General features: G+C 35.7%; 1 protein-coding gene across 1 annotated transcript in view; it reads left to right on the top strand.

The window, feature by feature from the left end:
- The window catches only part of LOC118191516 (epithelial sodium channel subunit gamma-like), a 60,645-nt gene that overhangs the window by 15,590 nt on the left and 28,469 nt on the right, over window positions 1-16,586 (top strand). Inside the window, exons 5-6 of the mRNA XM_085822941.1 lie at window positions 9,160-9,278; window positions 10,774-10,934. Coding sequence (XP_085679067.1) covers window positions 9,160-9,278; window positions 10,774-10,934 — 280 coding nt within the window. The remainder of the gene's footprint in view (window positions 1-9,159; window positions 9,279-10,773; window positions 10,935-16,586) is intronic.

Below are 16,586 nucleotides of genomic sequence, written 5' to 3' on the forward strand. Positions count from 1 at the left end.
AAAGAAAGCGTTTTCATTGTGTGTGTGATTATGGCAAAGCCTCGAGGGCCATCTGCCTAAAGGGAGGGATGCCTTTCGTGGAGGACTTTCTAAGGGAAGCTGGCTCGTATACACGTTACACATGGGAAAAACCACGAAAACGCCCATGCAGCCAGCCCGTTCGCGGGATTCGAACCTCGGACCGAACTACCAGTGTTCAGCGACTTTACCGCTCGGCCGCTGGTGGGCCCTGTTTTCATTGAGAAACAAAGTTCTTTTAAAAAATAAGTTTTGCTTTTTATAACATTTCTGGTATTAATATTCTGGATACCAATCTGGAGCAGACTTTTAACATCCTCAGCTTTTCACACATGTCATTTTCTATTGGCTTAATACTGATGCCTATTTCCTTAGCAATTTGAGAAACTGTTCCTCGTCCAGTTTCTTTCACATATTTCCCAACTTGATCGCATATTATCTTCAGTGGTCATTCAATAATCATATTTTGTTAAAAATGACATCCCCTCTTTCGACTGTTAGTAGCATAAAAAAGGGGTTGTATAGTCAATAGACTGCAGTAATGCTTTCATGAATATTTGCTAGTGGTATGCTTTCTTTTGATAAGAAAGTTCAATCATCTAACAATAGTTTGTATTTTCAACATTAACAGATAACAATGATTGGCAATATTTAACAGCATTTCAAAAGTTAAACAATAACAATCGTTACATGCACTTTTCTTTTTATATTCCTGCAATAACTTTAAAATATTTCACCATACCATAAGTGTTACATCATTCTATAATAATTTAGCTTAGAATTCAGTTGAATATAGATATGAATCTTTCTTTAGATCTCGAAACTTATTCTGCGTCTTGTATTCATCGGAGAGTGCATACCATTTTACCATTTTACGGAAACCAATTACTGTACTGAAGTCCCTTAGCAAAATTTTTCATCGCGTTTAAAATCTCCTTTCTGTGACCAGGCTAGAAATTGGACTTCGCCACTAACTATCAATTTGGTATTTTGCTCATAATTATTTATTTCATTTAGCAGTCTAATTGGCTTCCAGTTCTTACACGTACACATACATCTGCAAGCTTCGCTAATTTCTTATTTTGTTTGATTGTGTAGGGTTTATATTTATTTTAACTAACATTTATTTTAAGTTTAAACTATCTTTCCTGTCAAGCCTTACTTTCCCCTGGAACTGCCAATGCCAGAATATGTAAATTTGAGTAGAACGCGCAAGGATTCAAATTATCAGCGGAAGTATTCTGATTTAAATAGAAGGAAACGAGTTCGGTGTGATATTCTTACTTAGCGAGCGCGGAGGTAGTTAGCGAGAATTGAAGAACCCCGCGTTGCGGCCTATGTGCTTGGCGGGAAGTAGTGGCAATTGTTCTAGTGAGCTTCAAGTCTGCTGAATTAGCAGCGGTATTGTAAAACGCGGTGAGTTAGTTATTTTAGAGAGCCTCGTAGTTAGAATCTTGTCTTTACTTTCTTTTCAGGTTATTATTTTTATTTGACTGCCGAGTTGGCACCGTTTGTAAGCGTCAAGAGAACGCAATTGTAATTCATTACGTTGAATAAAAAGGGACTTAAACCCTTCACAAGCTTCTATCTTTTATACAAGTTTTCACAGTCACCTCTTGGTTGCGTGCAAGTTGGAGGCGCGCAACGTTATATTGGCGCCCGAACACTTATCGAACTGAAATGGCCGAAAATTGGATGGAAGCCGCTGGACAACACCAAGAAATGACAACTCAGTTAGAAGGATTTGGATACCTGGTCCAGACTTTGAGAGCATCAATCAAGCCAAACGTCTATTTCGACGGAAAAAATTCGGTGTCCGTATTTTTAGAAGGTATAGAAAACCACTTTCAGCTCTACCCTGTGCCTGAAAGACAAAAAGTTGCCATCGCCACATCAGCACTAAGAGGACAGGCCGCGCTATGGTGGAAGAACATAGGCAAATTTCTATTAAGGGAATTTGGAAGCCCGACATATACATTTGAAAATTTCAAAAAATCGTTAGTAAAGGCCTTCCCCATAGTGAAAGATCGCGCACGGCTGGAAGCCGAGCTATATAGTTTCTATCAACGGGATACAGCAGAATTGACGGACTTTATTTTACGAAAAATCAAGCTAACGGATATGCTGTATGGGAAAAAACCCGATGCGGAGATAATTGAAATAATATTACCAAGATTGTTACCCGCTGTCCAAGACTACTTTGAAATTAGAAACCCAAGAACATTGCAGGAACTCTTCGAATTGGCGGTGAAGTTTCAAAATCGCAGAATCGCGGAAAGATCGAGAGGGGAAACATATTCTCGAAGTACCCGAAGGAAGGAGGAAACCAGAAATGGAAATCGCTCATGTGGGGGAAAGAACTATCAAGCTAACGCATCGAAACTCGAAGGTCAAGGCCCAAAAAGAAAATTTGAAAATAAGCATCCGCGTACCCAGAAGACACAGATTGAAAGGAAAGCTTTAAACGACTAGAGGGGCCTGTGAAAGGGAGGGTCCAGACCCCGGAAGTTTTAAAAAAACCCTCAAATAGACATTTAAATACAGTCATCGTAAAAAACTCACAGCTACCAATTATACAAGTCCTGGTTGGCGATGTACCAGTAGAAGCCCTCATCGATACAGGAGCAGAAGGAAATTTCATGAGTGAAAAGTTCTTCAAAAAGAATTTTTATAGGATACGACTCTTTAAAACCAGAAATACGGAAATTATAGCGGCGCAAGGAAAAACATGTCACTGCATCGGGAAAGTATCATTAAACGTACAGGTAAAAGAGGAAAATCTCAAAGTATTAATTTTTGTGGTGAAACACCTGCAACTCTCTCTTATTTTAGGTATGGACGTTTTAAGGGCCGCGAGGGCCAAATTGAATTTTCAAGATAGTTCCGTGGTGCTGGAGATGGACCAGAGGGTGGTGGAACCTGTGGAGACACCTGAATTGGACCTTAGCCATTTGAATGACCAGGAAAGGAAAGCAATACAGCAAGTGGTGAGTAATTTTTCTCATTTGTTTTCAGAAAAACCAGGAAACTGTCAGATCGTGACTCACAAGATTCAATTAAATGCCGAAAAACCTTGTAGGACTAAACCGTATCGCTATGATAAACAAAAAGACTTAATCATCGAAGAACATATTCAGGAGATGTTAAAGAATAAAATAATAACGCCCATAAATAGTGAGTACGCGAGTCCAGTCGTACTATGTAGGAAAAAGAACGAGTTTCCTCCTTCAGATAAAAGGGCTTGGAGGTTTGCTATCGATTATAGAAAACTAAATAGTATCACTAAATTTCCAGTTTACCCTTTGCCGGTTATAGACGAGATCATTAGACAGATCAAATCGACAAGATATATGTCTACTTTGGACTTAACGTCTGGCTACTATCAAATAGCTATGAGACCCGAAGATATGCACAAAACCGCGTTTATAACAAAATCGGGCACTTATGCATTTTTACGCATGCCCTTTGGGTTGTGTGGGGCCCCATCAACTTTCCAGAGAGCTATGGACATTGTTCTAAAGCCTGTCCTAGGAAAATCAACTTTAATTTATCTAGATGATATAATTATAACGAGTAGTACGTTGGAACAACACATTAATGACCTCGAAGAAGTTTTTAAATTATTAAAAGAGGCCGGTCTTACAATTAACGCCTCAAAATGCAAGTTCGCAACTAAAGAACTTAAATATCTCGGTTATAAAATTTCGCAAAAGGGTATAGAAACGCAAGATTCAAAAATAAAAGCTATTAAGAATTTCCCACCGCCCAACACCGCCAAGAAACTTTCGTCTTTCCTTGGATTATGTTCTTACTATCGATCTTTCATAAAAGATTTCGCTAATATTGTTGAACCACTCTTAGTAATCAAAAGAAAAAAGAGTAAATTTACGTGGACAGCGGAAGCTAACACAGCTTTTGAAAGATTAAAAGAAGCGCTTATTAATGCCCCTGTTTTAAAATTCCCTGAGGGGGACGAAAGCCTGGAAATTGCGGCAGATGCGTCAGACTATGCGGTGGGTGCGGTTCTTATGCAAAATAACCATCCGCTGGCATTTTTTAGTAAAACATTGAATCAGACACAAAGGAATTATACAGCTACAGAAAGAGAAACATTAGCCGTATTAATGGCTGTACACAAATTTCGAGTTTATTTCGGCAAATCGCCAGTAACAGTCTTTTCGGATCATGCGGCTGTTGGTAGACTTTACTCGGGAAAAAACCTAACGCCCAGGTTAATAAGATGGGCTTTAAAACTCCAAGAATATAATATCACAATAAAATATAAACCGGGTAAGGAAAACAATGTAGCTGACGCACTTTCTCGTATAAAACTGGACGATGAAGGAAATGAACTTAAATGCGCTGTGTTGACTTCAAAAATTTTAGATTCTAGAGATACGGTTATTACTGAACTGAAAGCTGATCCTGAATTTGGAAATATCTATGCTTATTTGAAAGACCCCGAAAGTTTTGAGCACACAGATATCGATGCGATAAGAAATAGAGCAAAAAAAACTATGAAATAATAGATAATTTATTATTCTATACGAAAACAACAAACGAAAATCTTGAGTATAAGCCAGTCATCCCAGCCTCGCTTCGATTAAGCATTTTGAGGGAGTTGCACGAAAAAAAAACAGCGGGCCACCTCGGGGTCAGAAAGACTATAAAAAGGGTACGCGAGGCGGTATATTTCCCGCAATTATACAAAATAGTAACGGCGTATGTCAGGTCCTGCAATCAATGTCAGTTAATAAATGATATTAATTGCAGCCCGGCCGGGTACTTAAATAGCATTCGCGCTACATTTCCGAATGAAATTTTAGGCATAGATCTCCTTGGTCCCTTCCCCCAGAGCGAGTTAAATAAAAATCGTTTTCTTTTAGTAATAGTAGATCATTTTTCAAAATGGATAGAAATTGTTCCACTTAAACGCGCGTCAGCCAAAACAGTCGCAGATGCATTCTTACACAGATACATTTTAAAATACGGTGCACCGATAAAAGTCATTAGCGATAACGGAAAACAGTTCATTAGTCAAATATTTGAAAACATATGCAATGGACTTGGCATACGCCATATCAAAATGGTTCCGTATAGACCACAGGCTAACATAGCAGAAAGAGTTAATAAAAACATTGTAAAAATATTTCGCAGTTACGTTAGCACACATCACAAGCGCTGGGATGGCTACATAAATGAATTAGCTTATGCTTTAAGAACGGCACATCATGATACTACGGGAAAACTCCAGCAGAATTATTTTTAGGCAGAAAGTTAATTACGCCTTTAGATAAATTATTCTTTGTGCAACAAAGAGAGCAGGAGTTTAAACAAAAGGACGTGCAAAAGCTAATTGATCAGGCGCTTAAAACCTCGGATATGGCAAGAAATAGGCAGAAAATTTATTATGATAGAAAACGCCGTGAAGCAGATTTTAAAGTTGGGGATAAAGTATTGAAGCGGAAATTTTCTTTATCAAGTGCCCCAGACAATTTTATGGCAAAGCTAGCTCCAAAGTTTGAAGGCCCCTATGTAATTCAGGAAATCAAAGGGGTAGTATTATATCTTAAGAACGACAGAGGGGAAACCTGTAAAGCAAGTCCCGACCAGGTGAAAAAATACTAAAATCCAAATGATTTTGAAATCCTTAAAAGTTTCTTGCAGGACTCAAGTCTAAACGAAATAGAAGGGCCAGAGACTGACTGCAACAACTATTCCACCACCCAAGAAACGGAGAACTGAAGAGAGACCTAGCACTTCTACAACCCGGACGTCGGTATCAAAAAGAAAAAATGATTTTCAAACTCCGGCGTTTAAGAAAAACAAAAATACAGATGAACCGGGTAAAGAAACCGTGGTAAAGACGAAAACACCACCTACAAAGGATGGCAGGAGAAATTACACATCAAGGAGAACGCGCACACGGCCACAGAGTCAGGTGCCAGCAAGGCCGCCGTTCCGGAAACTGAAACGACAACAGGAGGCACAAAAATACGACGAACAGAAGAAATTCAAGAAGGACTCCAGACCGGAGGACGTCAACACCAGCCGTCCCAGGCAGAAACGTAAAGGCCAACAACCAGACGATTACTCCGTCAAGAGGCCAGCATGTAGAGGACGCAAAAGAAAAAGCAACGGGGACGACACTCGGAGATCAATAAGGAGAAGATTGACATCCATGAAACCTCTAACTTGGGATCAATTTTGCCAAAAACGGATGACGGAATTTCAAGCATCGAAAACTCAAAGATAAGTTAAAACCTTCTATAAATTTTTCTTTCTGTTTTGTTTCGAAATGTTATGCATAAGTACGAAGTTCTATGTTTTGACGAAAGTCAATATGTCTCGGTTGAGACTTAGTTTTGTTTTACTTTATTTAGCTAAGGCAAAAGTATTATTTTCTTTAAGTGTAAAAGCTAAAAACAAGCATTTTCTGTTGGTCGAAAGACTAATTCTGTTATGTTAAAGCCAAAATTTGGCCGAAGATAAAAATAACTTCGTATTCTTGTATTAATAAGAATTTTAGTTTCAGTGCCGCCAGCTTGGCGAAGAATGAGTAAAGTAAAAATTTATTTTCTCTTATTCATTTTATGGTAAATTGTAAAAAGCATATGTATTAAAAATTTGTAAATGTATGTAAATACTTGAAGGTTATGTAAAAGTAGAATTTAGTCTAGAAGCATAAAATTGTAGATGCTAAAAGTGAATGCTTAAAAGCAATGAAGTCAAAATTTAAGTAGTAAATTGTAGATAAAGTCATGCTTTAGAGCGAAAGCCTGCATGTTTAAAGATGAATGAGGGGGAAGTTAGAATGAATGTGTTTTGTAGGGTTCTCCACCTACATTTGAATTTTTAAGAATATTAAAATAGCTCATTGAGTTGTAGAATGTCGAGTAAGGTGTGTCTATTTGGTTGTTGAATTCTAACAAATCATGGTGGTTAGGGGAAGTGTTGTAAGACTAAAACACGAATATTCCCGTTTGACACCACACACGGTGGAGAGCCAGGGTAAAGTTAAATTAATGCTTGAAAAATTGAATGAATGTGAAGTGAGCAATAACTAAGAAAAACGAATCGTTTAAAAACAAAAGTTTATTGTGTCAAGAAAGTGTAAATTATAATGTATGTAGAAAGATACTGATACTTATTCCTTCCAGATGCTGGAAGGAAAGACCAAGATTGATTGATGAAGTCCAGGAAAAGTTGCTGTAAGAAGAAAGCTTTGTAACGAGTAACAGAATTTTAATATATAATTGTTACATAAGATTTTTTTTTGTGTAAACGAGGCTTTCGCCAGTTAGTTCAGAATTAGATAAACTTACAACAGGTCGTTTGTAGGACCTGCTTCCAAGTTTTCCAAATTCTGGCAGCGGCAAATGTAGGGTTTATATTTATTTTAACTAACATTTATTTTAAGTTTAAACTATCTTTCCTGTCAAGCCTTACTTTCCCCTGGAACTGCCAGTGCCAGAATATGTAAATTTGAGTAGAACGCGCAAGGATTCAAATTATCAGCGGAAGTAGTCTGATTTAAATAGAAGGAAACGAGTTCGGTGTGATATTCTTACTCAGCGAGCGCGGAGGGAGTTAGCGAGAATTGAAGAACCCCGCGTTGCGGCCTATGTGCTTGGCGGGAAGTAGTGGCAATTGTTCCAGTGAGCTTCAAGTCTGCTGAATTAGCAGCGGTATTGTAAAACGCGGTGAGTTAGTTATTTTAGAGAGCCTCGTAGTTAGAATCTTGTCTTTACTTTCTTTTCAGGTTATTATTTTTATTTGACTGCCGAGTTGGCACCGTTTGTAAGCGTCAAGAGAACGCAATTGTAATTCATTACGTTGAATAAAAAGGGACTTAAACCCTTCACAAGCTTCTATCTTTTATACAAGTTTTCACAGTCACCTCTTGGTTGCGTGCAAGTTGGAGGCGCGCAACGTTATAATTCTTTAAAATTTATGATATCATTTTTTGCCAGACTCTTAAATCTGACTTTCCATACCCTAATTTTACTTTTCACCAAATTTTACTTGCTCGAATGCTCGAACGATATGTAAACGAAACAGCATATTTAATGGAAACGCATCTATGCCTTTCTTATATAATGCGGAAATAGTCAAGTCATGTTCTTATTATAATCTCATGAAGCATTACATGGCCTAACATTTGTTGGAGGACCATATTTATGATACGTTTGAATAATGAGCTAACACTAGCATAATTCTATAACAGTTATTTACGTACTATATTGGTTACGGATCTGCTTAATTATGATATTGAAACAAATGCTGTTATTTTCCAATGCTGGAATACTATTCCAGTGAAATTCGCTTTGAAATTATTTTTACTCAAATGTTAATTTTTCTTTTTTGAATTCTGATACATTTTTTCTGAGAGAAAGATAGGAAGACTAAAAATAGAATTAACTGATAATTAAAGGAATGTTGATGAATGATAGTTGATAATTGATAACTGAGGATGAATGGAAAATTGAAAAAATATGTAACGCAATTAAATAAAAATATTTAATGTTTTTAATAAGAGATATTAGAAACTAAATACATTTTTATTTAAATCAATCTGATTAAAAAGTGAAAAAATAATATTCTTAAGAACTGCAGCTATAGCTTTCAGATACCTTAGTTGGTTAATCAATAACAGACAGATTAAATTTGAAAGACTGCTGAGTTTTCAATTGCCAACTGGCAACAGACTGAAATGAAGAGTGAAAAACATTTAATGTGAATCAACTAAAACCTTTTTTTGAGACTAATAGCCCGTTTGGACTAAAACACCACATATTGCTAAAATACTTGTAATAATATTGGAAAAAGAAATTAAAACACCTGATTTTAAATGCAACTAATGATAAACGATCGAAGATTATATTTACCTACTCTTTCCACATTTTTGGCACATAATTGTAATGAACAGAACTCACGAAGTTCTGCAAATGACAGTAATTTTTTTACCATTCCTAATATATCCCAAACAGTAAGTAATTAAATGAGTCAGAAGAGAAATAAACTATTTTCCTAAATTTTCTTTCTTTTAATTTTCTAATGTAAAAGTGCACAATACTTCAAATTATCTTACATTATTGAAGTGTTCTCTTTTGTTTTTTATTAATTTGTTTTTCATTCTAGAAAATTTGTATTGAATCCTTCATGTTCTAATATTGTGAAACAACCCAGTACCTGTTACACATTCAACAACCTGTTCAAGAAACCAAAGGCTACTTCAAGAAATATTTCTACATCAGCAGGTAGCAATATGCCTTTCCTAATATTTAACAAATAATTAGTTTGATCATTTGTTTATTGGTCTGATAAAGCACTAGCTAAACTCTTACTACTCAAGACAAATTTAAGCTTTAACAAAATTTAGATTGAGAAACAGCTCAGCAAGAAGTAAATAATTAAAGATTATTTTAAGCAGAAGCTATAGGTCTATAAATTAAACATAATTTGAAATTAAAGGCTCTGAAGTTTGCATATTGAAAAATTTACGGTAATGTTATTTATTGCATCAACCACCAAAATGTAAACAAGACTCCTCTACGAAGAAGAACTTATTTAAACCAAAGATAATTTATTTGCCATTTAAATATCAAGACCACTCACTCCTAAATATTAATCCAGAATAATTTTAAGGCATTATAAACTCCAAATATATAAAAGAAAGCTAATAGCTGTGCCAACATACAGTAATTTATCATTAACACCGTTGTCATTTTTATGTAGTTAATAAGATTTTAGGCAGAAACAGAATATTTTATAAATAAATGAGTTATAACGCAGAAAAACTGAAATTGTTACTATTTGCTAAAACCTAATGCAAAAAACTGTTCGCATGAATAGATGCTTCAGACCATGGGATACGTCATTTCATTGGACTATTAATTTATACTAACTATAGCATCGTTGAAACATTTATGAGAAACCACAGTTAGTAGACTGTAACGTCCTTTTATTTAAGCACAATACAGTACTTCAAACAACCTAAACATATACACATGATACATAAAATTGTTGAGTTAGAACAAGTGAAGCTATTACACGTGGCATTCAGCTGTTATAATAATACCTCTGGCTAGCACTACGTGCCCTCTCTCTGATCTTTCTGCTAGATACTTGGATACTGTAATTATTCTGTCTTTAGCACTAAATATTTTGGCGCTGTTTCTAGCCCCTTTAAATAACCCAAGAAATGGAAAATCTCGCGTGCAGAAAGTCAGTGATGAGTTCCAATTCGGAGATACATTAGAGGTTTTGAGGTCACTTTGCCTCTGTGAACCGGAGCTATATAATGTTGAATATGTACACAATACGTAAAATAAATGTATTGAAGCAGATGAATGCAAATGAATCACAAGATGAATAAAATACACAGTTATGGACATAAATACAAAACAAACAAGGAGATTTCTCTTCACGCTAATATATGGATTGAGGTAAAAAATGACGTTACCGAAACAATGACACAACATATTTACAACATGCATTTTTATCTAATTTAAGCTTTAAAATTTCTTAATTTTAATTTTATTCTGAAACAAATAAACGTATATGATTATTTTTCTAAAAGAATAATATTCTTTAACTATCTAATTCCTTTTTGCTTGAAAACGAAAAATTGCAATTAATTTTAAAGAATGCTTCAGTGCATAACCTATTTATAAGAAATTGAAATATTTTTCTTATTAATTAATAAGAAAAAACTAATAAAGAAAATACTTTTGTTTTAAACCTTTTTTACAGTAATCGAAATGACATTATTTACTCCACCACATGAATATGATCCGGATATGAAAATGATGTACAAGACAATAAGCATTCACTCTCCCTATTCATTGTCTAATCCTTTTATTGAAGGAATTCTTCTTCACTCTGAGCACAGTTACAAGATTTTTGTTAAACAGGTGAAAATAAAATGTTTCATTTTATGAATGTTTTCTTATTATTTACTTTATAACTTCAACTTATTTGACTGAAATTACTCTTAATATGCTGATATTGACACGAACAGATTTTACTTAGACAGACTTTGTTGTTGTTAATATGTAAGAAAGTTCTCAGGTGCAATGTGACTTAAATGATGACTAAAAGTTTACTTGAAAGTCATTATTTAGGAATTTGGCTACAAAACATGGAACTGTTTCTAGCAATACTAAGATACGAATTGTGATCTGATTGTCTTGGTTTTATTTTAGAATAAACTCTTTACTCACTCAATAAATTTAATTTGTTTTGTGTAAAACTTGTGCGTTTAATTAAAGGCGCCTAACTCACGCCTTGAAAAGATTTAAAAGTATGAAATTGCATATCTCCGTAGCGAATATAATAATACGTAATACGTTTAAAAAATCTAAAAATTCTTTGGGCAATAGATGCTTTTATATTTAAAGCAAAAATGTATCTTTTGAAGTTAAAACTAGAATGAAGCGAGCTAATACTGGATAATTCAAGAATCGTCTTTCTCACATGCTTTGCTTGTGATTGCAACATTTTATTCCAGACTTCGTCCATTTTGTCCAAACTCAGAACAGAGTGGCTGTCTCTTCATTTCTTGCGATGAAATCTTCGAGTTTCTCGAAAGTAAGTTGCCAGCAGAATATTATTATCAGGTTATGTTTGCGAGCATTTGGAAAGATGTCATTAAACTCTGCAGGAAAGTTTCCGTAAGAATGCGTTGCGAAGTAATACTCAATTATAAAAATTTTTTCTTCTTGGAAAATCTCTCTTCTCCGTTTTGAAGCATTCAAAGCTAACAGCATGAATTGCAACCGAAATTTCAAGTGATACATTACTTGTAACAGTATAACGGTGTCATCCATTGAAAGAGTTTCCGTTAGCGACCATTTTTAAATTTACACAATTTTGAGAATCTGATGTGAAAAACTCAATAAACGGGTTAGCTGCAATGTTGTTGGCGTGGCTTGATGAGCCAGCTTCCGTTAGAAGTCCCCTACGAAGGTATCCCTCTCTTTAGACAGATAGCTCCTTGATCGTTTTCCCATAATCAGATAAAACAAACTAAACCAAATCTACCCAGCGTCATTTAACGTTTTGCAAAAACATGATACGTTGACCCCAAACGACTCATGCAAGGATGTAAACGATCCTCTAAGAGATGCAAAGATAAATTTTCTTACCCAATTACTGTTTGACATTGTAGTATAATTTAAGAATGGATTTGCAAAGCAAAAACACGTTGCTGAGAGTAGCATTTTCTTACCTAATAGATATTGTGTAATGCATGCTTTTATTTGTCAGAATTTGTGTACAGAAAATGCAAAATGAATGACGATAAAGACACAGTAAACATATAAATTAGATTAAAGAAATACTGCCAGAAGTAACGAATAATGAAACTGAAATATTAAAAATTTAGCTTAAACAAAACAGAAGTATTGTTGACTGTAACTTCTTGTCAATTTTCCTTAGGAAGCCCTCCATGAAAGCATCAATAGATAGCTCTAGAGTGCTTTGCCGTAATCAAATAAACCAAGCCAAACCCAAAATTATCAGAACATTTTTTACAGCGAATGCAGCAGAAGTTGTAGTGAAGCAGCATTTTTAAACTCAATTCCTTCATTTGTTTACTATTAAACTGAGAAACATATTTAACTTTAGTATCTTAGACTACAAGTAGTTTTTAAATACACTTTACCTTCGTGAACAACACGAATGATTCGGCTAAAATTAAACCGCGTTGCAGCCATGCGTTATATTGAAAGCGTATGGTTCTCTGATGAAGAAATGGAACATTATTACAGAGAATAAGAAAAAAAAATCAACTGTTAATTAAAAGATTTTAGGGGTAACAAGTACTTTGTTCATAATCCGCTAATTACACTACTGGCTATTAAACCTGCAACACCATGAAGGAAAACAAATACAAAAAAGTTATTTATTGCACGTAAACATTATGGCCATAAAGACAAAATGATTAAATTTGTAAGTATTTTGGGGGTTTATGAGATTGCGAAATTAGTAGAAACAGCTGCCACCCCTGGCAGCTAAAATGACCCTTACCCCATTATTCATGAAATCAAACTGGCGGGCCAGACGCTCAGCAACCCATGACCAGTTATTTTCAATGGGTGACAGACCTGGAGACCGTGCAGGCCAGGGCAGCAATCGAATACCCTGTGTATCGATGAAGGCCAGAACATGACGTACGACATCTGGTGTTGCATTATAAACTTGGAACATGGCTTTTGGGGGCCTCGAAGATAGGACACAACCACTGGACCCAAGATGTTAGAAATGTACCCATCAGCGTTCAAATTACCATCAATTCGAACTAGAGATGTGCGTGTTGTGTACCCAACGGTTGCCCAAACCATCACATCAGGTGCAGGGCCACTATGCCGATATCGAATGCAAGCATGTGACGTGCGGTCTCCTCGAACACTCCAGGCAAAAATACTGCCATCAGAATACTGCACGTAGAACCAGGGCTCGTTTGAAAAGGCAACATTGTGCAACTCCTGTAACCAGATTTGTCGATTTACGCAACAGAGTCGCCGTCTCTCTCATTTCCTGATTATGCTTCCTGATTGAAGGTCCGTGATGTGGTCGTACGGTTTTGCGGGGCTGACCTCACAATATGTCTGTCCTCTCTGGCGTTAGTTTTGGGAGGGCGTTGAGATCTTGCACGCCATTCAGTATGACCCTCAGCAATCTATTGATTCCACTTTCGCATGACAGTTGTTGGATATCGACTAGTGCGACAGACGATACTACGGAATGATATGGATAGGCAACGATCCTGTCTCTATGGGATTTCGAAACTTGCTGGTAAGCATTTCCTCTTCTTATTCGAGGCATAACGCGATTTCTGAGCAAACTCCAACCTTACAAAGCACTTTCCGAATGAGAAATTCACCACTCAACATTCATTTTAAGCAGTGCTTCAGATGTCGTTTCTCTCTCCTGCGTCGTCAAATGCGCTGAAATACTTATTATTTGCAAATCCTAACTTCTTCCTTTCATCTCATTTTGGTGTTCGTCAGATTATTCCTTCCTTGTGTTGCAATTTTAATGGCCAGCAGTGTACGTGTTCGCTGAAATTCATTATTTTTGAAAAATAAACGAAAAATCTCAACAGGCTTTGATCATTAGAAACACGGAGGTAAAATATATTTCCAAATTATGTAGGTTACATTTATATTGCAAAAACCTCTCAAAATGTATTCGAAGAGAGTATATTAAGTTTACATTGCAGTTTTAATACAATACCATCAAGCAAAAGTACTAGAGTGCAACAAATAAAACCTGTGCCTTCTTTGACCTGTGTTCTTTGTACCTGTGTTCTTCTTGTGCTTTCTTCAGCAGACAGACGGTTTATTTCTTAAACAATCTTTATTTTGTTGCTAGGTACGTTATTTCGAGAAACTGTTGTGTATCTTTGCCTATGAGAAATCATCATAATGTACTAAGCCGTGATATATCAATTTGCGCCGTAATAGGGAAGTGTTAAATCAGTTCTATTAAATTCAGATTCCGAAAAAGAAATTTGGTATAATAATTCTACAAATTTCAAATAGCTTCCTGATAGTACACCGTTAAGGGGGGGGAGGAACACAACAATTGAGGAAAAAAAATTAAATCTGAAAATGCAGTTTTTTTATTTGAGGGGAGGGGGGTTAAGAAAAGAAAACGTAATTATTTCTATTTTTTATTTGAAAATTAAAATTTCCGTATTACCATGAGAATATGTTGCATTATGAGGCAAAATGTGCTATGTGTTTGACATGTTTTAAAAAACACTCTAATAATACTGTAAGGATAGTATACTATTAAATGTGCACATAATTTTCTTACTAAACAAGGATCTGAAAATAATTTTGAGCTTATTCTCATTATCGTTTCCTAAGTTGCAGTCTACCTTAATCCAATAATCGTTAGATACTTGTTTAGAATTGCAGTCCTTTTCATGTTATATATCAAGACAAGCAAAATAAAAAATTAATAAAAAAAATTAAATTTGAAAGCCTTCAGATTTTATATTACTTGCAAACGGGCAATGGGCATTTTTTTCATTTACAGACACATACACGTTTCGAGAGCATTTGGGATAACGCCACTTTGGCTATTTAAAAACAACATATCTTTAGAATTTCCAATAGACAGTTTCGAGCGTTGAAGATAAAAATGCTTTGTTCCCTACAGCTTTGCCATTGCTGGTTTTGAAATTGTTGAGCTTTTTAATCAATTTGTTAACAAGTATATGGAATAGACAATACATATAACAGATTCAAAATTCCAAATCGGGCTTCCAGGTACTCGTGTTCGGGTGAAGGACTATATTATTCAAACTGATGACTGTAGGTACCGTTGTTTTTTCACAAAGCGAAAAATATATATAAATTCATGCAGATTTTTCATTATTTAGTTTCTTCAAATATAATACAGGGCGATAATATTTGGTGGCAACAATTTGAAAAATGATTAGATTCAAGATACTTCTATAGTGATTCGATTCAAAAGGCCATTTCGAGATTAATTGCCCTTCTGGGCTAACACCCCTTTGGCCTAAGAAATAAACAGCTAAATAAATACGAGACGATTTATATTTAAATGATCGCCAAAATGGGCTCTTTTAAAGCTTAACATGGTTTATCAGTAGAGATAACTGATAGAGATGGTCCAGGTGGGACAGCGAAATATTTAGAGGATATTTGATGAACATGCATTTCGTCTGACATGGGAACGTTATATACCTGCTTCCAAAAAAATCCTAATGTCTCTACAATATCATGAATTAAATGCATTTTTATTTAAAAAGCAGTACATAAACTGGCACATAAATTGGAAGGAGCAGTACATAAACTTGGTAACAATCCCAAAAGAAAGAAATATCATTGTGTTAAATCCGGTGAGTTGAATGGCCAAAGGAGAAGGATGTTATTTGATGTTGCAGCACGTTCAGTTCAGCGTTGGTGAAGAACGCGATTAAGAAGCTGTCGCACATTCCTGTGAAAATGGGAAGGATCACCGTCCAACTGCAAAATGTATTTATCACAACTGGTGTTCGTGTGGGTTAAGCACCACGTTTCCAACATGTTTAAAAATGAGTCAATAGTCACAATTTTTCGTTCTAAAAAAAGAGGCAGCGCATTTTCTCGAGATACACCGCACAGAAAACGTTTATCTTTGAAGAATCACACTGATGTTCTACCTGTGCATATGGTTTCTCGCTTCCCCGGATACGGACACTGTATTTGTTCACCTCTCCACTTACACAGAAACTGGCTTCATCGCAGAAGATGAAGTCTTTCTACAAAACCATCTTCTTTTATTTTAGCTGCATCTCTTCAAGCATGTCAAGCCATTTCACTTTGTATGCTAGTGTAAGGGCCTGCACTAGTACCAATTTCTACGGTTTAAAACATAGCCGCTTACGCAACACATACTTTTTAGGATGTTTAATTCCCTGTCTGCTTTAATAATTGATTTGCAAGTACTTCGCTGAAACGCCAAGCGCACTCTTTCAACGTTTGCATCAGACACACGAAGTCGACCAGAACTCTTTCCTTTACAAAGGCATCCAATTTTCACGGACT

This window comes from Stegodyphus dumicola, chromosome 8 (assembly GCF_044657685.1).
Source record: "Stegodyphus dumicola isolate Sdum_Otavi_A_Nest chromosome 8, ASM4465768v1".
NCBI lineage: Eukaryota > Metazoa > Arthropoda > Arachnida > Araneae > Eresidae > Stegodyphus > Stegodyphus dumicola.